Genomic DNA, 26,674 nt, shown 5'->3' with positions numbered 1-26,674 from the left:
TGAGACTCTGCAGCCTGAGTTAATTTGGAGAAAATCATTAAAACAATGCCTAAGGAAAGGCACAATTTCAAACACTCATCTCCTATTTTAAGAAGCACTTTGCTTGCATTTTTTTTCCTCCCAAAATGTGAAAAATGTCACTCGTTACTGGGGGAAATGTATCACAATTTGGTACCAATAGAAGCAGGGAAGTGATTTGACACAGGCGTGTGTAGAATGAGCTGGGATTTGGTAGAGCGCGCATTGGCTTCTATTTTACTATCACCTCCAGTCCTCCAAGACAAAATTTCATATCTCCTGCTGTGACACAGGAAGCAACAGTAAATTGAAATTTATCTTCCATGTTGCTGCAATATCTGGGCTCATATTATCCTCTCGGGCCGAGATCCCTAAGCCCGGCCTTAAAGATGGCCCTGATATGAGAGGATGTTTTCTGCGCTGGGAAAATCCAATTCTGCTATGAAAACTGTTCATTAATTTTATCTGTCTGTTTATTTATTGAATATTAGATTTTTGTTTTCACGTTCGGGGGAGAATGCTGAACTGCAAATCATCGAGCTAGATTTGACATTATGTTCCTTTATTACTTATCTGCTCTGGGATCTGTGTTTGTTATCGTTATGGATTTATGCATACGTTCATGAGTCATGGAAGTTCAGATGGACTGACAGCTAGCAGTAATTGATTGTTTTTCTCTCGCACACACACGCGGTTGAAGGTTGTGCCAGAGGGGCAGCTGAGATGAGTGTCTCGTGGTTAAAGCTGCATGGCCTTTGTAGGGTGATTAGTCAAAGCCTGGCTGTTTAATTAATGATTACTCCATCACAGAAGACATGGCGTGCCTGAGAGAGATGGAAAAGCTCTTACAAAAGCCACAGTCTGATTGTAATATTATGTGATGCTCCAGGATCTAACTTTACCACTGAGTTCCATATACTCTAGTCTAAGTCTTTTAGGCTTTGACTGTCATATTGTGCTGGCCGGTTTTTATTTGTTCTGCCATTTTTAGATGTTCTCCATAGCATCCTACTCAATAAATGAAAGCGTTTCTCTTAGGATATAGTGTTTCATACTAATATAGCAAGTGTAGTACATTGACACCCGTGCACTGGTAGGTCACCCGTCTCGCTAATGCTGCATACTTATCAGGATAGGATCTTATACCTGTTTCCATTATAAGATAGCATCATATTAAACAAAAGATCTCAGCTCAGCGCAGCCCTACTTGAGCCTCTCACATAAGGACTGTCATGCAGACAGGAAGACTCTCATTATCAGCTATTTGCGAGCTCATTCTCTCTCTATCTATCTGTCTGTCTGTCTCTCTTACTCTGTCGCACTCACACTCACCATCCCTTAACCAAATAGTTCTTCCTCTCTGGAAACCCCAGTGGAATGTGTGCGCAAATATTGTGATTGCGAGCTCGACCGTTAACCATAATACTCCGCACCGGAGAGAAGACCTTGCTCAAGCCTCAAGCTCCCCCACCGCATCAGGGTGAAAGGCATCTCTGTTTAGTTTTCAGACAGCTGGGCAAGAAATTGAGAAAAGCATATATGTCTTTCCTTCTCTCTCTCCCCGCACCGTCTTCTTTCTCTTGCTTTTTCTTGATTGCTGGGATATTACGGCATGGCTTTGAATGCCACAGTGGGAGGTCGAGGGAGAAGCTGGCCAATTTGCTATCAAGCGAGGGGTGTCAGTCAAAGCGCGTCAAACAAGCTTCCCGCCGTCACTCATGTGTCCAAACATGGTAATTTTATCGAGCGATCCAAAGTTATCTGAAACAAGCCGGCGCCTTTGGAAAAAATACAACGGGTGATCAAATGATTTGGAAGGTTGGAAAGATGGCGGTAAAGAAAGTGAGAGAACCGTTTAGCCTAGGTGCGGACGGCTTAGGAGTCCATGCAGCTTGACAAAATGGTGTGCCAAGGTAGAAAGGAAAGAGAGGAAAAGAAGGGGGGGTCAAACAGATTAACTCCCAGCGCCTTAGCTCTGAAGGTAATGGATACCCTTGTACTGGTGTGAAGGAACCCCTTCATCTGTTCCCCCAGTTTAAAAGTAGGAAACAGAGTAACAAAGAGATACCAGATGAAAAAGTGACTGTCTGACACAGGAGACTGGATAGGGCATGTGGACACCTGGGGGCAATGATGAAGCCGTAACAAAGAAGACAAGCTTTGAATGCACAGGTTGGGCAGAGCTGGGTGGATGAAAGGGAAAGCAAGGGAGTGGGGGGTGTTGATGGGTTGAATTTGATACACAGCCTCTTTCAGACGATGAGGTAATGTCAGGCAGTGCCCCTGGACCTTCCTGATTGATGCATTCCAGCCGCTCTACTGCTGTGGGAGGGCTGTAACGGATTACAGCGCTGAACCCTGCGCGAAGAAAGACAGAGAAACCTCTAATGGTCTGTGACTATTGTCTGGGTGAGGCGTCCAAACCCTGCAGTTCTCTGCAGAGTTGAAGAGGAAGTTCACACACACACACACGCACACACACACACACACATACACAGACAGGTACACGGAACGCCTTGAAAAGAGCTACCTCAGCATTGTTGTGCAGGATATTGGCTGTTTACTTTTGAAATTCTCTCCTTGGTTCTGGCTTGCTGTAAACACTGGTGTGGGGTTCTTGTCAGTCACAGATAAGGACAGAGATAAATAGGAGAGGGAGGGAGTGAGATAGAAGACAAAGAGAACAAGGAACAAAGAGAGACAAAGAAAGAAAATTTGCTAGCTAAACATAATGTCTCTTGGAGTGAATAATGAGTTTGTATGGACAGACAGAGTCTAAAAAAGTGATATGCTTACATTGGCTGAGCTTTTTAGAACTTTACCAAGCCGCAGCACAAAATGCCACTTTTTATGCATTTGCATGCATAAATATGCCTATTATGCAAATTAGAACGGAATGGGCTCCATAGTCCCACAATCCTTCACTCTACTTGCCTGAAAAGACCAGCTTAGACTAGCAGGAGTTTCTGTGAAGATGGTGTGTATATATACACAAATTAGGCATAACATTATGTCCACCTTCCTAATATTGTGTTGTTCCCCCTTTTGCTGCCAAAAAAGATGTTACCAGCAGATCTTTTGAGTCCTGTAAGTTGTGAGGTGGGGCCTCCATAGATCAGAATTGTTTGTTCAGCACATCTCACATCTCTCACACCTCAAACTCGTTGTTGTGCTCCTCAAACCATTCCTGAACCATTTTTGCTTTGTGACAGGGCCCTTTATCTGGCTGAAAGAGGCCACAACGAACAGGGAATACCGTTTGTATGAGGGTTACAAGGTCTGCAACAATGCTTAGGTAGGTGGTACATGTCAAAGTAACATCCAAATGGATGGCAGGACCCAAGGTATAAACATACATAACTGTGTTGTTCAGTAGCTAGTGATGCTGATAGACTAACACATGATCTATGTATCCTGGTAAGCAGGTTGTTCATCTTTTCAGGAAGGTATTGTTTATCCAGAGAAGAACACAGGGTAAAATTTCTTGCCATCCTTAGGAACAGCATAATAGAATAGGACAAATACATAAATAAGAAAAGCCATCAAACAGGCAATGTGTGGGCTGGTCCATGAGTGGAAAAGAGAAGGAGAAAGCTCTGACACAATAGTAATGCAAACCACTTGGTACTTAACCTCAAGCCACTTGTTTATGCTTTCTTCTCAAATGGATTGTGTATGTTTCTTGGGTGTGACAAAAACAGCTTCACAAGTATGCTGAGAAAAAAGATTCATTGGTATTGGAGGACAGAGCAGGTCTTCTAGCTTTGGGCTCCAGACTGGCTTTGTACACAGCAGGCTGCTTGTGTTTCAAGCATTCCCAAACAGAGAAGGTGAGAGAATGAGGCGCGTGTTCCCGCTGGAACTGCGCTTCTCTAGCTTCTACTCACTTACAAGGGAGATACTCTCCTGCCTGAAGATACGGGCTCAGCTTTCTCTATAAGCTGTGTCCCACTGCGTGGAGATTTAGAGATGATTTATGAAGCCCCCTAGAAAACAGGGCACAAATGTGAAAGGTTGTCATATGATTCTAACATTTCGCTTCCAAAGTCAATGTTTTGTTGAGTATTGGTGGAGCTGCAGATTTGAGAAAACTTGTTTAGATAGAAATGATTTCACAGGCAGAGGAATTTGTGTGAGTATTTTTTTTTTCAGAGCCTCCTTTGAGCTTTGTGATACTAGAATGGCCAAAAAAGGAAAAGTGTGCTTATTGCTTTTATAAAAGCACTATTCCATTAGTAGTTACGTTTATTAATTATATTAAAATGAATGAACATGCTCTGGCATAGCATTGCTAGGTCAATTCTGCCTGTTTTACCATTTTTATTTTATGAATCTGGAGAAATACTTTGAATTGAACAATGCGTCAGCTCCAATTACCAATTAACCATGTAGAATATCAATAAGAACACCTCCATTTGCCTCGAGGTAAATGAATGTTACTAATTTGCATTCTTTTCTTTAAACATAATTTTACTTATTGATTCAGGTCATTGTAGTGTGATAGTAATTTAAGAGCTCACAGTGCCGGAGTAGATGTGTTCTGTTCACTTACACTGATGTTATCAGTTGTAATCACGATCAAATGAGGCTTTTCTTCTCGGTTGACTGTGAGAAGCATTTGTCTTAATTCTGATTTGCAGACTTTTCTTTAAAGCCAAAATAATTGAAAAAGGAATATAGGAAACAGTTCCTATATTGTGTAAATTAAGATAATTTTTACTTCTTTATGAGCACATTTTACTACACGTACAAAAAAAACAAAATCAAATTCTTCAGTTTATTTATGTGGAAGGTTTTCTAAAGTTAGCAATAGTAACAAAGATGGACAGAGCTTAACAATGGATCAATTTGAATTTGGAATTTGAACTATTCATTTAACAAAATGGTAAAAAATGTCTAGGCACTAGTCTGATGAATGTGGACAGCAGCTTAGTAAGCTCACTTCTTTGTGGTGAGCTTAGATACTGGTGCAAGGGTGTGTCTGATGTCATCACTTTTTCACTCAGCTTGTTGAGAGGAGGTGATGGATAGGTTTCTAATGGACTCCCTCAATCACAAGCTACTTAAGCAGACTGATCAGTAACAGAGTGGCAAAGAGGCCAACACAAACCCCCTTTCAACAGAGCCACAGGGAGGTTCAGAGATCATCCGTGCTAGTGATTAGCCCTGCAACAGTCCTTACGCTGCAAGCTTTCACTCATTTACCAGGCATCTGAGAAATCTATGGTCCAAACTCACCGTGAAAGAGTCTAGAATTGTCAAGCGGATCCTTAAAAGGCTCTGCTGAAGCCGAGTCTTTTGTCCCGGCATTGACGCGGTAGCTTGGTGCGAAACCTCTTTTGTTTTGCTAATGTTATTAATGGACTCACTTAAGTATAAAAGTGAAGCAGATTTAACTCAGTAGGGAAAAATACAGGGTGGTATTCAATTTATATTACACAAAAGGTGTACTATAGGAATGTAAGCCTGAAAGTGTGAGGTGTACTTATGTATTTGTTGGTGGAAGCATCCTGTGAGTCTGACTGTTGCTATCACTGATTTTTATAAAACACTATAGTTTAAAGTGGGACAAACTCATTAGCCCTGTTCCTTAGAGCCGAGCAAAGAAATCACAAGTATTAGCAGTGGGAGTGGTCTCTCCTCTCAAAAAACACTCTCCCTTCTGTCTCTATCTCTCCCTGTGATTCAGTGTATCCTGTTAACAAGTGCCAGCTTCATCGAATACCCACAACACAAGTCAGTGTGTGTGTTTTCACACCAATTAACAGCTCTCTTTTGGTGCCTGCTGAGGTGATGATGGCCTGACTCTGGCCAGGCGCATGGTGTTTGTGTATATTTGGAATCTTTTCTATGTTGAACCTTTCCTATTTTCATTTGTAAGCAGTGTAATTAGTAGCTGTAGAACCTTATAGATCTGATAGATCGAGACGCCAAAAGGTCCAATGAACGTATAGGGATTTCTCAGTCTTCGTATTGAGTTCTCTCATTCTTCACAAATCTAGCATTGGCTGACTTGCTCTCTGTCAAATTAACGGCCTACTCTGCAGCGTTCACAATCTGCCCCTTAAGAGGTAAAAACTCCTCCATTGGCCGAGAGTTGAGTGGTCATTAATATCAGGCTGGTCCTCATTGGCACAAATGGCAATGCTGGAGAAAAATTATGCTGTCCAACCCTCTTCCTTTCTTTCCCTCTCTCCCTCGCACTATCTTTCTTTTGGCTCTCGGAGCCAAACTAGCATCCCCTCCTCTCTTGCACTCTCAATCTAGATAATTCAATCTGTCCAATATCAAATAATCGCCTCCATTTTTTCGGCCCATTTTAACCTTATCACTGGCGCTGCCTCCTCAGGGGACCGAGTCTCGTTTCACCTTGTTAAGAGAGAGAGGGAGCCCAAGAGCGATAACCTGGGATCGTGGCGAAACGAGGCGGGTGACGAATAGTTCTCCAAGGAGCGGGGAGTGAAGACCTGTTTGTTGTTCTCACAATGTGAATGAGGGTGCAAACAGGCTAAGGATTTTGTTGTTGTCTGAAAAAGAAAAGGTGGAGAGATGGAGAAGGGGTCGCACAAAAAAGAAAAAGAGCGCATGAAAAAATGTGAAGCATGAGAAACGTGCTGTACGGGTTTGTGAAAACTGGAGCCCCTCTGCGTCCCATAGTCCTTTTTAACACTTTCTCCAGGCACTTAATTAAAATCCAATAAGGTTCTCGCCTGGTGGCCATTGTTCCTAACCTATGTTTACCTTCTCTACAAGCATAGCTAGCAGCTTAATCTTGCAAGAAAGTGGGGTCGATAGGTCAAGACCAGACTCTAGACACCACCATGAGCGAGTGTGTGTGTGTGTGTGTGGGGGGGGGGGGTCTTTCCCCTCATCTTCCTATTCTTTTTATTGTGTCTCTCTCTCTTTCCTTTTCTTTTCCTCATTTCCCATGGAACCTAATCCTTAAGCTTGATTGTTCTAAGCTGATTTCAAGCTTGCCCCTGGGAGGAGATGGGCTTTTGGAGTTGGTTTTAATTAAGATTTAAAGGAAGCCTCCCTCAAGAAGGAAGATTTGGTTGTTTTCTCCGGATGGAGGTATGAGAGTGGACAAGAGGAGGGGGAACAGATTGGCCAGAGAGAGAAAAAAGCAAAGTTATTCATCAGGGACAATTGAATTATAATAGTTTATGTGGTACCCTTCATCTCAGTGGTACCCTTAAAAAATAAAGGTGCAAGGAAGAACCAAAAATGGGGTTTCACTGTATACACTACAACAAATTTCAGGTCTACAATTGCTCATTTTCTAGTGACTGATCACATCTACATTTTTCAGTTGGCCAAATTGAATTTCTGTGAATTGATGCGATTTAATTCACAGAAATTTAATTTGGCCAACTGAAAAAAATCGGATGTGACCAGTCACTAGAAAATGTTCAATTGTAGACCTAAAGTTTGTTTTACATTGTAGAACCATTTTTGGTCCCCCAAAGAACCGCTTTGTGAAAGGCTCCTTAAAGAATCATTTTGTTTCTAACCATTTTATACTCTAAAGAACCTTTCTGCACTACAAAGAACCTTTTGTTCAATAGAAAGGTTCTTTGGATCTTAAAGGTTCTTCATGGAACCATACACCCTGCTAAAGAACCATTTAAGAACCTTTACTTTTAAGAGTATGGGGTGGCAACCTTTCTTTTTTCCAATTCATTCTCTCTCCATGAGCTGCTGGGATGAAAAAGCTAAATTATACTTTTCTCTTTTTTTTAAACCAGAATCTATAGAGATTGATTTGAGCTTCCTAAGATCCAAACCCATATCCTGTAAAGACGCCATTGGAACACTGCCGAGCTGCAGGCAAGCAATCTCCAGATTATCTAGATGTTGTAATGATCGATAGCGACACCTTATGTACCCTTTTTCCACTGAAATGGTGCTGATGCTGGAGCCAGTGCTCTGGGAATCTGTGAAACTTACCGGTTTACATTTACACAACTTACAGACATTAATTGATAATAGCTTTAAAATTCCATTTCAATTTAGGTAGCAAACAGAATTAAAATAGTAGTTTGAATATTTGAATTTGGTTCTTCCACCAGATGTAAGGCAGCACAGGGAAGAAAGTGTTCACACCACTTCCATAAGTGTAATTCTAACTAGAAAAGTAGTTGTCTTACAGTTGAATAGGGGTAATGAATTAAGAGCACATACCTCACTTGTTTACCAGTCTCTGAAGTAGCCCAGAAACTTAGACTTACCTGCTAATAAAGCTTTGTTTATGTAATCTGTAAAGCGGTCAGGACAGCTGGTGCTTAAATCATGATTTGGATCTGTTGGCGTCCTGGTCATGAACGTCCAGGGAATTAGATTCCTTTAGAGTGGAAATTCTGTATGTATGTGCGTGTCTTTGTTCAGCCTTTTTCTCTGCTTTTGCCTATCTTTCGTATTGCACTCTTTCTTCTCTTTCTCTCCCTCTCCCCCTGTCTCTCTGTATAATGGTCTTGTACACAGGTGGCCATGTCCCTTCGATGGACACCCCCAGACGTCCTTGTTAGACACTTAATTAAAAGCCTTATCACAGGAAAACACGCTGAGACATTCCAATATGGGCCTGGGCATCAGAGATACTGCCACGACCAGACAGCGTCCATCTATTACTGCTGCCTGCTTAACTGCCCAGCCAAACACAGTGTGTGTGTGTGTGTGTTTGTGTGTGTGTATATGTATATGTTAAAACAAAAAGTAATAAGGAGTGTGTATGCAAAATAAGAAATGGTGCGAGTTGTTTGAGAATAGATAAAGAGTGAATGACGAAGGGAGAGAAAATGTTAGGGCCAGTTTACCTGGCATTCACATCCACTTTGGGGGATCTGTACAGGACACTGCTAAATAGTGGATCCAATTTTTTTTTGAGATTTTGCTTTGAAAAATATAACTGACTTTATATTTTTAAGTTATCATCAGGTGTATCAAGTGATCAAATCGCCTCAGATGGATCTAAATATCAGATGTAAACAGAGCTTAAAGGGTTAGTTCACCCAAAAATGAAAATTCTCTCATTAATTACTTACCCTAATGTCGTTTGACACCCGTAAGACCTCCGTTCATCTTCGGAACACAAATGAAGATATTTTTGTTTAAATCCGATGGCTCAGAAGCCAAAAGCCCATCTCACTACAGTGACTCAACAATAATTTTATAAAGCGACGAGAATAGTTTTTGTGCGCAAAAAAAAAAACTAAATAATGACTTATATAGTGATGGGCCGATTTCAAAACAAAGCTATGAACGATTATGAATCCGCGTCTTGATTTATGATTTGGATTGCTTGTCAAACTGCCAAACTGCTGAAATCACGTGACATTAGCGATCTGAATCATGAATCGATACACTGATTCATAATGTTTGGAACTTTGTTTTGAAAATCGGCCCATCACTATATAAGTTGCTATTAAATTTATTTTGCACACAAAAATTATTCTTGTTGCTTCATAAAATGATTGTAGAGCCACTATAGTGAGATTTTTAATGACGTCTTTAGTGCCTTTATGGGTCTTAAGAGAGGAAATGACATTGGTGTCAATGAAGGCCTTTCTGAGCCATCGGATTTCAACAAAAATATCTTCATTTGTGTTCCGAAGATGAACGGAGGTCTTACGGGTGTCGAACGACATTAGGGTAAGTAATTAATAAGAGAATTTTCATTTTTGGGTGAACTAACCCTTTAAGGCTAAGAAGAACAGAGTTTTGGTACAACACATGGATAATACATATTAGCAGGAGAATTTGTGAAAACATCCACATCTGTCCTTCTGTGCATTCCTTCCCGCCCACTGCTATCAGCACTCTCTTCCCTATGATCAGTTAACTTTTAGAGCTGATGACAGGACGGGGAAAAAAATCCCTAATGAAAGAAAAGCACACAATGAAGTGTTTAAGTTCATCACGCCACTAGCTGGGTTAGGCATGCTAGGTGTTAAAGAAGAGCGGGGAGGTTAAGTGTCCCTCCCACTACATTCTTCAGCAATGCTAGGCAGGGACCAGCACACAGGGACCATATGTCCCAAACCCTGGTCAATGATCCTCCCCAAATGAAAAGGACAAAGCCCCTTTCACTCAATTGAGACCGGGGAAATCTGCAATTCCACACTGGCAGCATAGCACCAGTCAACAAGAAGATAGTGAAAAGAAGGAGGACAGGGAAAGAAGGAGAAAGAGAGAGTATGAGAGGGACTTGGCATTTTCCATCACATTAACTAGGAACAATCCTGCCAAACAGCCTTGAGGCTCCTTCTCTTTTTTCCTGACTTCTTCTGTAGGTTGCCCGGTTCCAAAGCCCCCAGGAGGCACTCTTCAAAAGCTCAGTGTCTATTCCTTTTGCTCAGATGCTCAGCTAATAATGCCACAGCCAAAGCACAGCGATCTATATCTCTGGCTATCACAAAGCAAGTTCTCTTATGTTAAGCTGGGTCTTGTGCACTGGGGAGTTGAAGGTTTACAGGGGCACGTCACATTTTTTAAAAGGCCACAACAAACCCATCCAATCATAAAATAACAGTTAGATGGCGCATCCTGGTGAGGTGCTTTTCGACAGGGGGTAGTCTTAGCGAATGAAAGAAGGAAGCGAGATAAAGAAAGCTTAGCAAAGACATGGAGAGGCCAGAGCGGCACTGTAAAGTGCACAGGGTTCCTGGGGGAGAAATAGATCAGGCATGTATTCTGGCGCTGCAGCGATTAATATCAGCGGAGGAAAAAAGGTCAAACTTGACTGGAAAACGCTACAGTATATCATTGTTACTGGCACGGCCCACATTTCATACATCACGCCATGCTGTGTTGCCTCAACTCTCCCGTCGCTGGTCTCGCAGCCACAGCCCACGCCAAGTATTATCAAAGATTGATAGAGTGTCCTAGTTAAGTGAGGAGGGTGTAGGAAGTTGGAAGGAGGGATGAAGTGAGGAAAGAAGATTTGCCACCTCTGTGCTTCAGGGTTACAACTTGTTGTCTTCTTGTAACACGGTCACCAGTCAGTAAAAAACAAATGTATGTGTCACCTTTTTGGCTAAAACTAACGTCAACAATGTCGCCGGTTGGCTAAAACTAACACTTGTTGTCTGGAATCCACGGTTATGCTCAGCTAAAGGTTCTTCAGACGATGTGTGTGTGGCTTCCATAACAACACTCTTCACGATCTCTGCCAACTCCCCATTCTCCCTTTTCTCTTGTTCAGAGTGCTTGCTTAATAATTAATTGATTTATTAGTTCGTTCATTAATCATTCATTCATTAATCAGGGCCAGATTTTTCCAGAGGAAGTGGTTCAATCCGTAAAAAAAAAAAAAAAAAAAAAAAAAATCCTGACTTCACATTTCAGCCTAATTACGCTTCTTTGCTAATCACCACCAAAGAAATGGAGTTTCAGGAAATTACTTTTTTTCTTCCCTTCTTCCCTCCCTCTCTTATTTTGCGCCAAGCAAGCCAGGATGTATTGAGGTCGGCAGGTAAGATTTTTTCTATCCTCCTTCGCCAAGCCATTCGTTTTTGTTCTGGAGGATTTTAGTCATCAGTCATGTTAAAAGAACACTTTTGAGTCCAGGCTAATCTGATGAACAGGACAGTCCAGTCTTTAATTAAACTACCCAACCCCCTACCACCTTAACTTGATAGAGGAAGGAAATGCAAACTGTGGTGACTGAAAACCACAGACATCGATTAATCATGGCGAATTTGAAGGCCGTCCGTGAGCGCGGGTCAGCCCTTTCACCGGCGAAGAGGCGGCTCATTGTTTCAGCTGATGCCACCCTTCCTAGAGAGATGAAGGAGCTGTTTGTTTAATTGTATACTGTTACGTGATGCGGATAGAAGTGACCGCACATAGGTGTCGAAAGAAACAGACCATAACAGGCAGGATGGGAAAAAATTCTAATGGAAAAGGGAAATTGTAATGGAACAGAAATACAGTCTCTTGTACATCAAACAAACTGGTGGCCTTCAAAAACAACACTTAGCCATGGCTAGTCTCTCTTTCGAGGAGAGAGGAAAAACATCAAATTAGAGAAAGCTTCAATAGAATTGCCAGTGCCACATTAACCTCCAAGCTGTAAAAAAACGCACACGCATTGAACAACTCTAACAAGGTATTCATTGAACCCATCTCTCTTTATTTTCCAACACACATACTCTCATGCATGCACAGACTTCAATATGCCACTAACAAGTGAGGTTACAGCTATTTTCCCTTTCCTCTCCACATTTACACCAATAAAGTGCATGGCCCTCTTTGCTCTAATGAGATGCATACATTTACAACATCACTTCCTCATTAAAAAATAATAATAATAAAGACAGTATGAGGGGGAAAAAAGCGTATTAATTATGGAACGCACTTCCTCCTATCACAGAGAGCCACAGGGGCCTCCACTGGGCTCAATTAGGAAGTGTAGGCCACAAATCCCCAGACTAAATTAATTGACACCCCAGGGCATTGAGCCTAGCATCCCAATAGCTCAGAATAAGTGCTAGATTTCTTTGTTTTCATTTCATTTGCCTTTTGAAAGTGAATGCAGGGCAGAGATCAACAAAGGCGAATAAGAGGGGCACGTTTAAACGTGATCTTTTCATTGACTTTATGGATTTTTAATCATCTTGCAATATTTACAGTGTTGCTTTTTCTCAGTGTTGTTTACCCTGACTTATCAGCCAGAGGAATGAAACGAGAGTGCATATAAAAGCATTGCTTATTTGTTTATTAATTCGTCTTTATTGTATTTGTTTATATTCCCCCGCAGTAAATTAGGCCCGTCGTTTCCATTATTGTGGGGGTGTTGGTGCATACAGCAACCCACACATTTATGCAAAGAGCACACAACGCTAATGATTTAAAAGCATGCTAGATCTTAGATCATGCTGTACATCAAGCAACAGAGAGCAAGTATGAGAGAGATAAAGAGAGTTCAGTTCAGGCGGTATAGGAGAGAGAGAATTAGACAAAGGCGGCATGAAAAGTAGATAAAGTGTGTAGTGAGAGAGAGAGAGAGAGAGAGAGAGAGAGAGAGAGAGAGAGAGAGAGAGAGAGAGAGAGAGAGAGAGAGGGAGAGAGAGAGAGAAAAGGAAGAGCAGCAGCAATAACCATCTCCAGAAAATACCAGGAGACCTGCAGGAATGAAATGACAAGACTGGCTCAATCAACATCTTGTCAAGACAGTTGGCTGATGTGTAGAGACAATCTCATCCTCCCCCTCTTCCTTCCCTCTCTAGTTTTTTCCTCCCAGCCTCTTTGTGTTCCTAGCGGAGAGCTTCCGTCTGCAAGTAGAGGAGTTCTTAGACTCTGAAGTGGGAGAGTGAGAATGGGAACGCTGGAATAATGACACTTGGAAAAGTTCTGACGCTCACCAGAGACGCTGCACAGCAGAGAAGAGTGCGTGACAGACACAGCCTCTGCTGCACGCAGAGGTCCTGAGCGACACACACACACACACACACACACACACACACACACACACACACACACACACACACACAAGCTCATATCAGTATCATTCTCATTTCAAGATGTAGCTATCGGACTTCTTTTGCGACCTGACAGGTTGACGCAATCTGATGATGTGGCCATTGCTACCGCTGTTGGACAAAGTTCACAACTTTATTACTTGAGTAAAAGTAAAAGTACCACCGGCCAAATATTACTCTGTTACAAGTAAAAGTTGTAAAAACAGATTTTTTACTTAAGTAAAAGTACAGAAGTATTTGTTTTCAAAAGTATTTAAGTATCAAAAGAACATTTCCTTTTTTATGCCAATGCATAATTTTATTATTGTTGTATAAATGCAAACTATGCCATCTGGTTTAAGTCAGTCAACATCCGACATGCTATCATACGACTAACTTAAACTTTTTTAAATACTTGTATAAAGTTACAGAGCCCTTTACAAAGCTGATGTCACTTTATGGCAGAATGCACAGATCCAATACACTGATACACATCTGATATTTTCTGCCTTCTGTTTACGTTCACTTAAGACATAATACACTTTGTTTACGTGAATACTCGCCAAAATGATATCTGTCTTCTTCCATTTTTCTATAAACTGATCTGTGTTCAAAAAATGCTGGGACATCATTGAACTTCACATGACCCTATACAAGAGTGATTCCCTAAAGGCTTTCTACAAAAACCCAAACACCCTTTAAAGAAGAAAAAAAATCATCCACTGACTTTCAATGCTGCTACAGACACGACTTCTGATTTTGAGGACCTTGATGGAAATGTAGTGGAGTAAAAAGTATGATATTTGTCTTTCAAATGTAGTGAAGTTAAAGTAATTTGTGTCCAGAAAAAAAATAATACTCCAGTAAAGTACAGACAATAGTACTCAAAAAAACTCAAAAATAGTACTTAAGTACAGTAGTAAAGTAAATATACTTAGTTACTGCCCACCTCTTGTCATGTCAAGATTAAAATACATTTTAATATAGTTATCTTGCTAGGGTGTTCCGGATGGTTTCTAGGTGACTGCTTATTTTGACCCAGATATCTAGATATGACTTAGGTCTCTCCTTCAAATTTAAAGGAACACTCCAGCATTCTTTAGAAATAGGGCTTATTCAACTTCTTTCCTACATTTAGATATGTGGGCAAATGCATTATTGTGTCAGTGCATGCATTGTTTTAGTTTGACAGCATCGCCGCTAGCTTAGCTTAGCATAATGAATGGAATCCTATGTTGCCAGCTAGCATGTCCTGAGTAAAAGTAATCAAAGCACTGCTACTTGGGCGCAGAGATATCACGGCTCTCATCCTCTCGTCCTCCGGCTGTTGGGCGATCGCAATGTGTGTTGTGTGATATCTCTGCACCCAAGCAGCAGTGCTTCGCCTGTGCTTCCCCATAATATAGTCCCATGTCAATATCTGCCTAGGAAATCGCCTAGTCTTAATCTGCTTCATCTGCAATAAGTCTTATCACTTAGAAAATCAATAGCACAACACTCCTCAACAAGCCACATGATTTGAGGAATCACTTTGCTTTGACTAAACTACAAAATCTACAAAACGAATAAATGTAAATATCAAGTCATTCCCGTAGTCAGTTTAATACGTCAGGTTAGACGTTTGTTCAGATCCCTAACCCTATATTAACCCTATAAGTAAGAAATTCCTTTATATGAGAAATGCTTTAGCAAGCACCACTAGCAAGAGAATACGACAGAGTGAGAAATAACTGCAGGGTGAGAAGCTTGATTATAGATTTCCTTCATTCCCTCTCAAAAGCATAGGCTTGTTTGAGCCCTCTATCTGTCAGAAGCCTGTTCTCCCCTTCTCCACCCCTGCTGGAAGCTCTTATGTCCTATTCTCTGTTTCTCTCGCTGCGGCAGACCCCCCATCATCCCCGTTTCACTCTCTCTGTTGACAGGCTGACTTGAACCCCTGCAATTTTCATGCCGATAAATAGAGAAAGGACAGGGATAGGGAGCGAGCGAGCGAGGGACAGGGTGTCTGGAATGCGGAGAGAGGAGCAGAAAGAGGCATGGAGAAGGCAAATCAACAATTTGTCACACCTTATGTAACTGTGAAAAGGGCCCTGCTCAGCATTGATGCCGGGGATCAGGCCTGGCTGACAGGAGAAAAGAGAGAGGGATGGAGGGAAAAGAGAAAGTGGGGGTTTACTAAAGGGATTGTAGGGGCTAGAAGAAGAGAGGGAAGGACAGAGGAAGAAGGTGTAATGGATGGATGAGCTGTATGGTCGTCCTGAAAAGGGTCTCATACTGTGCCAGGATGCTTACAATAGACTGCAGACTGAATAAGAAGCTAGGAGGATTAAACCTCTGCAAACAGCTCTTAAAAAGCTGTTAGGCTGCAATTTAGACACAAAACAACACTGAAAGTGAGAAAGGAACGGGGGGAGAAAGATGCGACTGGAATGCGAGGCAGGCGATAAGGTGCAGATGATGAGAACAGGCAAATGGGAAGGCAAGAATGAAGGAGAAGAGAAAGGAATGAAATGTGGCAGGTTCTGAAACCGTAGAAACAAATACCAGTGGCCCTTGGCTCCGTTTGTTTGGACATTAGGTAGAGGAGACGGCTATGTTTACAAGGGAGACTTTTCAAGATGCAGCCTAGAGAACGTCACAACGACTTTGGTATAACACATCTTCACGTGCTTAAACTCTTTCACACACACGCACACAAACACAAACACACACACACACACTCGCACACCCTCCACAATGAGAGCGAAACAATAGAGAGTCTACCCACACCAAACAAAAGGATAATTCCATGGCGCAGAATGGAGCTCAGCTCTTTCCAGCTTGGGTTTAGTGGCCTTATCTGAAGCTGGCACAATGGATCGCTTTTAGCCAGCCCTGTTTATTTCCAGCAAGTTACTTTTTCACACTAGTTTTCTCTTTTCCCTCTGCACTCAACCACAGCTTTACCCATTCTTTCTCTTGTATTCCAATCTCTCCTCTAGACAAGGTGGTGTTTGTACTTAATAGAAAACCAGACTATAAAAAGGGTGATTTCGGGGGGCTTTTATATTATTTACAGGGCAGCAAATGTGGAATTAATTGGATTGAGATATAAGATTATCTGTATTCAAATCATAGACTGTAAAAAAAAATCAACAGCACTCCATCCATTCCACTGTAGAAAAGCCGGCAATGTCCCAATATGGCGCTGACATCTTGCACTAATTCGGTGAAGCGGAACTGCACTATCAAGGCCTCGCCCACACTCCCTCAGAATCGGTTTGTACAGTTTACTGCAAAACAACTCATTATGTCAGTGTAAAAAATAAGGCAGCGGTTATTTGCACTAAGCGTAAATAGAATCAAATTGCAGTTTACACAAAGGGCCCTATCTTGCACCCAGCGCAATTGACTTTGTACACGGACGCATGTGTCATTCCTATTTTGCACCCGTGCAAATCGCGCTTTTCCCTCCACAGAAGCATGTCGCTAAACTAGTGAATGAACTTGCGCTCCCTGGGCGGTTCAGCGCAAAAAAGGAGGCGTGTTCCGGCGCAAACGATCCCTGGTGCTATTTTGCTGTTCCATTAAACAATTGCGCCACTGACCAGAAAAAAAACTAGTCTAAAGTTAGCGCATACACTTTGCTCATGTAATCTACACAGATGCAACAGTTATTTTTGCAAATCATAAATTGTTACACTAAAAAAATATTAACATATGAGATGACGGAAATCATTGTGGTGTGCCACGAAGATGTGAGAAAATAGGCATAAATCTAGCTTACAAATTATTCAGGCTTGTAGTAATTAAGGATCAGACCTGTTTGCCCAATAGTGGCAAGACATATATGTATATAAGGACATCTGATAAATTGGTTTGTCCATCAAGAACCAGGAAAAAAAAAATCGACTGAAAAACTGTTTAACCGACGCTATTTTGGGTGGGTTTCTCCCATCCCCATACAGCACAACTTCTCTGTCTTTCACTGCTCTTACAAGAACATCAGTCTCCTCAGCTGTGAACCGCTCCTGGCGTGCGCCTGGTAAATATGCCATAATAATAGCAATCCATAATGGAACTTGCGCACCTGCTTTAAAAGGGAATGTTGGATGCCGCTCTGATTGGTTTATTCACGTTACGCCCAAACCACACCTATGAATAATGAAGCTATTTCAGACCAACCCATTTTAGATTTGCACCGGGCGCAAGAGCCATTTATCCCGCCGGGAAAATAGCAACAGCGCCGAGACCCGCCCACAAAGCTACTTACGCTTCGCGCTTTGACACTTGCGTTTCAGATCGTTAAAATAGGGCCCTAAGTGTTAATAGCAACTAGATTCTATTTGCACTCAGTGAAATCAACATATTTTAGCGACAGATGATATTTACACTAAGTGCAAATAGCTGTAGATTTTATTTACTAAGTGAAAATAGTGATATATTCTATTTACACAATATAAAGTTACAGTTCTTTGTAATATAAATAGTAATAAATACTTTATTTTTATAGATACATACTATTTGCACCCTTAGTATTATTGTCCAATAAAGCTGCAGTCCATAACTTTTTGCACTCTAGTGGTTAAGATGCATGCATCTTGCGGAAGAACATTGCAGCCGGAGCTACTTCTCTCTGTTTATGTCTATGGTGAGTCATGCAGAGACTGTGCTCCTCCGCAGTGGTACCTACCAGTCTGGTCTGAAATAGTCCCAATATAAATGCTTATTATAAGTGTACCATAATGATTCAGGGTAAGACAAAAACACAGTTTGGAAAATAGATTCATGTTGTACATTCTCATTATATAATTTTTGTAAATCTTGAACATAAAAAGTTACGGACACCAGCTTTAACAAGATGCAATAATAACCGTTTGAATTATCATTTTTATTTAAATTATTAAATGGATGCCGTCTTAAAGGAACACTAAAAGCCCTCCCTACACCTATCGCTAACCCTGCCCAATAAATGCTTTTATTATAGTTAAACATTTTGTTAGGCACTTTATTTCCACATTTAGAACATTTTCTTAATTTTTATTGAAAACAAAATGCATTTCCAATGTGATTTGTGATGAGAAAACAACAAGGCACCCTTTTTGCACCAAGTGTGAATAGACACTAAGTTAAAGTTAAAGTTAAAGATCCAATCTCCTCCCGAAAATCCCAGAAAAAGTCAGTTGGAGCCTCAGTGCCGACTACGCTCAGAGAAGCTTTCAATCACAGCTGTCAATCATGATGCCACACCCCCATTTTTATAGCATCAAATAACTAATAGCTACACTGTAAAAATTTGTGGTTGTTTTTTGTTGGTTGAACTTAAAAAAGTAAGTAACCTGGTTGCCTTAAAATTTTGAGTTTATTGAAATTAAAAATTTGAGTTGATACAATGAAGGAAATTTGTTTAATAAATAGAAACTCAAAATATTTTTGTATCTGAACCACATAAAAAAAATTGATAAATCATGAAAATAGCACTATTTGTCATGTTTCACTGCGTCATTAGAAATAAAACACACACAATTACCCAATATGCTTAAAAAATCTTTTAATAATCTTTTAATAAAGGTTGTCAAATCTCAAAAAATGTTAATTGTATTAACTCAAAATTTCAATTTCAATGAACTCAAAATTTTAAGGCAACCAGGTAACTTTTTTTCTAAATAATTTTTTACAGTGTATTTTTTGTTTTACCAACTTGCATCCAAGTGATTAAAAGTACCTAAAATGAAAAACTATCTTTGGAATTTCTTTTTTTTTTTAATTTTCCATCTATCTATTTACCCTCCTACAATCTCCATCTTCACTGTTTATAATCAGAGTTGTCAGAACAAACAGTGAAGAGGTTGAGGGAGGGCTAAATATGGCTTGACATGGGATAAATATTCTGATTTATCTGCAACTGTGCCAGGGGCGAAACCAAGTGCCACATACACAAACATAGACGTTCACTAATACCATCAAGACTCCCTGCTGTCCCTAGTGAGGGTAGACCAGAGAGGGATCATTGCTAACATCTGTTCGTCCGTTCGTCCCAGTGAGGCAGAGTGCATAGCTCTCTCCTCAGATACATCCTGGGCACTAAAAACAGCCTGGAGAAACTAGGGGAGAGTGAGAGAAAAAAAAGCAAAGCTCTTTAATATGTCATGCTCAAGTCAGGCCCAGCTGCAGCTGCACTTAACATGTGACAAAAAAAGACAAAGTCACTGTGTCAAAGTAGCAACTAAATGTGAGCCGCAATCCCCACAGCACGCCTGCCCTATTTACGCCACCACATGAACACACACTCCTCTCTGCTTCCATCCAGTGCCGTGAAATGATATTCCATTTTGAAAAAAATCCGGATTAAAGTGTATCAGGCCAAGTGTGTTGTGACCTTGTTACTAGGGGAAGGGGGGACGCGTAAACACACAGGCACACGCAGATGCCACACACTGTGGAGCAAATCACAACGTAGGTTTTTAGAGACGGCTTTCTCTGTCTTATCCCACGCACCTCTTTATTTCTTATGATACCTTGTAATGACATTGCGCGAGCCAGACAGCCATGTTAATACCTAGCCTTTTGTCTGACCTGCTCACGTGAGTATCATATTTATTATCCTGCTCTATATTTTATATTCCATTGCTGGTTATGAACTTTTATAAACCAGTTTTTATTCTTTCCATGAGAGTATTCTAACCAGTACCGGCTTAGTAAACCCCAAAAGAGTCCACCTATAAAAAATGTTCAGTTTTCTCCTACCGTTGCTCCTCTTCATCTCAACACCTCCTCCTTTTTATTCATCTTTTTCTCCTTTCATCCCTCGCTTCTCTGTCAGGAATGAACTCATGTAATTAAGCCGCTAACATGCCGTTAAAGAATTGGCTAATTCAGCAAGGAGGAATTATTCCAATTTGAAATGACTCATTAACCAGACGTGATATTTTGTTGAGCTTCTCTTGGAACAAGAATTGGAGAGGGCTGAATCACTCCCGTGGTGTGAACTCGTTTCGCTGTATATGTGGGTTTGTGCGTGCGAATGCCTACATGCATTCCAAGGGTAATAAAGATGTTTTTGGTTTCGCTCATAAGGCCTAGTGCGTGCATTGATACGGGTGCATAACTTGTAAATGGGCCTGAATGCAAGCTGTGAATGTCTTGTGTGCGAGAGAGAGTGATTAAAGACGTGCACGGAGGCACAACTCAGTGAGGGGTCTAAAGAGGAACTATTGAATGTACAAAAGCCCTTAAACATCGGCTCATCCTGATGAATTATCACCGCTCGTAAACATTTAGATGCTGGGGCAAGATTCTTTAATTGCAATCGATGTTCATCCAGTACCTGATGCAAAAAGGAGAATCCCAGAAGCACAACACAATTACAGTATCTGTAAAAAGACTCAATATCTCATAAAAGTGGAGCTCCAGGGATGGCAGGAGTGTACAAAAAAGAGCAATTCTATATGAAAATACGGTTTAAGGCATGGCTTAGAAAAACCGCCGCTAATAATAATGTCAAGAAGAGTTTTGTTTTTGACAAAAGAATCATTTTTAGCTCTGTTGGTCCCCCCTCCAAAAATAAATTACTACTTTGTTTGTGTGAATTGGTATACATACTGTACATTATGTATGAAGCATAACTACACTACACTGTAAACAATATTGTTGGTTTAACTTAAAAAAGTAACCTGGTGCCTTAACTTAAAATTGTAAGTTTATTGAAATTAAAAATGTGAGTTAATACAATGAAGGAAATTGGTTTAATAAATAGAAACTCAAAATATTATTGTATCTGAACACTGTAAAAAAATTGACATTTTTCCAGTGACGGATCACATCAAAATTTTTCAGTTGGCCAAATTGAATTCCTGTGAATTGATGCAATTTAATTCACAGAAATTAAATTTGGCCAACTGAAAAAATTTAAATGTGATCCGTCACTGGAAAAATTTCAACTGGGGCCTGAATTATTATTATTATTTTTTTATTATTATTTTACAGTGAACCACACACAAATATATATATATATATATATATATATATATATATATATATATATATATATATATATATATATATATATATATATATATATATATATATATTTTTTTTTTTTTTTTTTTTTTTTTTTTTTGGGGGGGGGGGGACATGAAAATAGCTAAACTTGGCATGTTCACTGTGTCTTAAAACAAATATCCAATATGCTTCTACTAAAAATCTTTTAGTATTATTTGAATAAATGTTGTCAATTCTCAAAAATGTTAATAGTATTAACTCAAATTTGGAATTTCAATGAACTCAAAATTAAGATAACCAGGTAACTTATTTTTTAAATAGTGTGTAATAATGGGAAGATGCAGGGAAGAAACTAGGTAGCTCTTTGCTAGAGACCATTCTGAGCATTTGGTATCCTCCTCTCAGTAACAGATCCCATGGGAATGGGGCACTTGTGGGATGTAGGGTGATCGTTTGGTATTAGGTGGAAGAATCAGGCATTATGTGTCTTTACCTTATTGTTCTTATTTAGATTTTGAAATGTTTATTTTGTTTAGTCAGTTGTGTTTTACCTACTATTTATTTTTTCTGTCCAGTAGAATGTTGGTGCTATAGACAAAAAATACAATGAAGTAGAGCTAGCATACTTCTGTTTTATTGCTATTTATTTTCCTGTCTGGCTGTGTCCATCCTCAAGAGAAGAAAAGAGGACTGTCAGCACAAGTGGGAGAAAAAAGCTAGTTTGAAAATACCTGAAATCTGCACTGGCCTTTGCCTTGGAGGGAAAGAAAGCTTATGTTTCTGAGAGAGAACACTGGTGTGGGGTTGTGTTGGAGGTTAGGGGGGTGGATGGTCTTTGCTGCACCCCTTGATGGAGTGGATAATTGAGTCTCGACCAAACTCTGTCAGCCAAGCTCGGAAGCTCCTTTTCAGCTCAAAGAAATGCAGTGAGAATGATGAAGTGAGAGAGAGAGAGGGAGAACAACAGAGAGTGAGAGAGGATGGAGGAGAAAGAAAATCCTGGGCTCCCTCAGGGGGGGAAAGCCGCTATTGAAAAGCTATTAAACTTGCATTTAGCAGGATTGATTGGAAATGAAGAGGCCTATTAAAACCAAGGGACAAGAGGACAATAGTGTGTTTCTGGCCACCGTATGTTGCCCTCCTTTCACCGTCTTGCTGCGCCCCCCCTGGGGTGGGGCCCCCTACCCTGTCTGTTTAAACACCCCTGGCCCAAAGAGAGAAGTTTCAGAGGGGTTTAGCACCAGCTGAATAGATCCCTCTTTATCCACCGCTGGCACCCTATTCTCCTATTTAACCACACAGAAATAAAGGGCAAAGAAATAGGAGGAAAGGCAGAAAAAATGGGGGGACGGCCCTTTTCTTTTTGAAGAACCAGTAACAGCCCTCCCCTTCTAAAACCTCCATCAAATTGGGCTCTTTCTTTCTTCGCCTTCTCTGAAATCTCATGTGAATGGATTGGTTACTTCTGGCTGGTTGCCAGCTTTCTCCTTTCAAGAGGGCTCATGATGCACCAGATCCAATCATGAAGCTCTTGCAATGGAGAAACACAGAAATGTGTGTAAGAAGACCATGTGTGTATATAAAAGTGATTGGAATAGTGTGCGAGAGCGAAGGCTGTTTGTTGTTTAGTCTGGGCACGTTTATTGGGTTTTTTGTTTATTTTCAGTTGAACTGAGCTATGCAAATCAGACAGGAAAGACGGAGCAAAAAGTGTTTAAAAAGGAGATAGAAAGATGCCAGCAAAGCCAAAAAAGAGGGAAGGCAGTGCGGCGGCAGGTGCCTTTTTCAGCCCACGACGGATGGCTCTCATGGGACGCTGAAAGCTCCTTTGATTGTTTAACCAACAATTTTAGTAAAAAAATAGCACTTCCCCCACCATGGGAAGAAGTAACAGATTCTCCAACTCAACGGGACATTGCTTTCCATGTCATTCTGTGCAGGTTGCCATATGGGCACAGGAAAGAGTTAAATAAGTCATGACCAGCTGACGCCCAGACCCCTTGCCAAGTACAAAAACCGAACTGTTGTAAAATGTGTTATGGACTGTGCTTTTTTTTCTTACAGTTGGAAGATGATGCAATATTAGCCTTTTCTGCATCAATCAGTTAGCGAAATGCCGCTCACTGACCTTGGTAAAGAAAAAAAAAGCCTAGCATAGTGCGTGACCACTCATGAAACTTAACTTAAAAGAGTGTGTTGGGTAGGCAAAATGGATTTAGATCAGTGTAAAAAGGTAATATGTTCCTAGAGCCCAGTGCATGGGTACTGCAAGGAAAAATTGTGTTTCATTGTGTAACTGGAAGAGTATTACCAGCTGCAGAGATGGTGAATGTGAGCTGGAATGGCTCTTGCTGATTCAGCGCTAATATACTATCGCGCTAATGTGTTCTGCGCTTTCCCATCTCTCTCCCTGTACAAAATCACTGACCTGAAAGCTGGACTGGTTAGAGAAAATGACAGATAGGCTTCAGCATTAGGAGGGAGAGCCTTGCTGTAGTTTACCATGGTAATCCAACTAGCTTCTGGTCTATTTCAGAGAGCCAGGTGTATAGGCAGAGCGATGCAAAGAAAAGTGCCACTTCTGCATTTAAAGTAAAACTGAATTAGATTGGAAGAGAACAAATGCTATGGGCATGCTTTTTAACCAATTTGTTGCAAACAGGACAAGGTAGATTGAAGCCCATCATCGCATTTGTTTGGATGCTTCAGTTTTACAACATGTGCTTTACATTTCAATAACAGCAGGGTCCACTAGGTGTCAGCACTCACATTTATGGTGTTGCTTTCAAAAACTAGTCAAGATGGCTGCATTTACACTGCAGGTCTTGATGCACAATTCCGATTTGGTGACTATATCCGATTTTTTTGACGACCCGCTTACATCATCTTTTCAAAAGCGACCTGTATCCGATATCTGCATTTACACTGTACACTGGGAAAACCGCCCAAGGCGTTCTTAACTGGTGAAAGGAAGTAAAACACCGTGATATGCAATGGACACAGACAAAATGATTGCACAATGTTTTGCTGTCTGCACTGTTCCACACATCTTTAAAGTCGGCAAAACATTTCTCTCTTAAGGCGGAGAAAAAGAGGAGAGCCCTTGACGGGGTTGCCAGGTTATCACAACAAAACCCGTCCAATTGCAACTCAAAACTGTGTTAAAGTAGCCCAATTCCGGATGAAAACCGCAGACTTGGCAACACTGGATCGCAGTTTGTGTCCACCTGAGTTGACGTCATTCGCCTCCGTCCTTTTTTCAATGACGTACGACTCGCGTTTACTGGGGAATATCCGATTGGACCGCTTACATGGCAGATGCTAATGCACGCATCCGAATCATATCGGATTTATTACCACATACGAGTGAGGCCTGAATCCGATCTGAGGTTATCGGAATTCATGCGTTTTTTTACTGCTTACACGTTCACATGTCATATCCGATCTGTGCCACATGAGAGGAAAAAATCGGAATTGAGTCACTTGATCCATGCAGTGTAAATGGGGCCGATGTAGACTGGGTAAACCCAGCCTGATCTGCCGGCAATTTGATTTCGCCCGTGAACTCTTGAAACCTCTACATTCATTTCTACTGCTTCTGTTAAATTTTTGCGGGAACGAATCACAGACTGGCTTATTCAACTGGCATGCTATTGGCGGATTTAACACAAAGACAGATCGAGAAATGATGGGTCGTTGCCACCTGATCACGCCTCTTGTGGTCTGATTGATTGAAGGACTATCCAATTGCAAACGGAGTTATTCGAAAAATGCTTGTTGATCACGCCTCTTGTGCAGTAGAAAATACACAGCAGACTCCCCATACCAATGTTCACTCTTAAATTGAGCTTAGTCCGGTGATAGCCAGACAAGTCAAAATGCTCATGTGGCATGCTTATTAGACATATTTTACAACATCAAACAACAACCAAAGTATTAATCTTGTTTTATTTTTGTGTTCCTCTTGCAGTGTCTCAAGCAGCCTACTTCTCCCAGCAACCCCAGGACCAAGTAGTGGTTGCTGGCCAATCAGTAACCTTGCCCTGTGTGATTGTGGGATATCGCGGGATGGTGCAGTGGACCAAAGACGGCCTGGCGTTAGGTGGTGAACGAGACCTACCTGGTAAGAGTCGTGCAAAAGCAAAACGAACAGCGAGGTTAGGAGTCATTCCATTTGACAGTTAGACTAGGTAAACCCAGCCTGATCTGCCGACCATTTGATTTATCTCTGCAGCTCAGTCTGGAAAACTGTACATTAATTTATGCTGCTTCTGTTACACTTTTGCGGGAACTAATCACAGACTGGCTTATCCACCTGGTGCGCTATTGGCGGGCTTAACACAACGACATAGAGAAATGATGGGTCGTTGCCCATTGAGCACACCTCTTGTGGTCTGATTGCTTGAAGGACTATCGAATTGCATACAGAGTTATTTTAATAATGCTTGTTGATCTCGCCTCTTGTGCAGTTGAAAACTCATGACACTCATGTGTCTTTCCTGTAGCTCAATGAGTAGAGCATGGCGCTAGCAACGCCAAGGTCATGGGTTCGATTCCCAGGGAAAGCAAGACTTGACAAAAATGTAAAATGTGTACCTTGAATACAATGTAAGTCGCTTTGGATAAAAGCGTCTGCCAAATGCGTAAATGTAAATGAAAATGCAGTGCAGACTCCCCAAACCAATGTTAAGTCTTAAATTGAGCTTAATCCGGTGATAGCCAGACAATTTAACAGTGCTTTTCATCATTGAGTCAGTTTTTAAAATTGAGTTGGGAGAAGAAAAAAAATGAAGTCAGCGTAATTAATTTTCAAGGTGTTTCTAAATGGCGCACTGGCTTGTAATTAGCTGGAAACCCAGTTTCCTATATGTCAACCAAATTTAGAGCAAGTAGCAAGGCAGAAATGATGCTGTTCCCCCAGGAGGTACACAATGCTTATTGAAGTCCATTTACCAAGGCTTAGTCTTCCCTTATCTTCATCTTTTTTCTTTCCAATTAACAACTGGGAGATAAAGCCAATCATAGATTGGCAGGTAAAGGGCAGCATCCCTCCTCTGCAGTGGATGTGTGTTTGACTAATGTCACAGCCTTACTTCCTAGGCTCTATTGAGCGAAGAAACGGGAAGGCAAACAAACACTGCGGCTAATGCAAACTAGCGTTTAATTCGTCTAATCATCTCAGCCGTCTGCTCGGGCTGAGGTGGAGAATCAATCAC

The 26,674-nt window shown here is 41.0% G+C and overlaps 1 protein-coding gene across 1 annotated transcript in view; it reads left to right on the top strand.

The window, feature by feature from the left end:
- The window catches only part of kirrel3l (kirre like nephrin family adhesion molecule 3, like), a 55,640-nt gene that overhangs the window by 8,374 nt on the left and 20,592 nt on the right, over nucleotides 1–26,674 (top strand). The window contains exon 2 of the mRNA XM_067450275.1: nucleotides 25,429–25,581. Within this exon, the coding sequence (XP_067306376.1) occupies nucleotides 25,429–25,581 (153 nt within the window). The remainder of the gene's footprint in view (nucleotides 1–25,428; nucleotides 25,582–26,674) is intronic.

This window comes from Pseudorasbora parva, chromosome 8 (genome assembly GCF_024679245.1).
Source record: "Pseudorasbora parva isolate DD20220531a chromosome 8, ASM2467924v1, whole genome shotgun sequence".
In the NCBI taxonomy this organism is placed as follows: Eukaryota; Metazoa; Chordata; class Actinopteri; order Cypriniformes; family Gobionidae; genus Pseudorasbora; species Pseudorasbora parva.
Note: the sequence above shows the minus strand (reverse complement) of the source record. Positions and strands in the feature narration are given on the sequence as shown.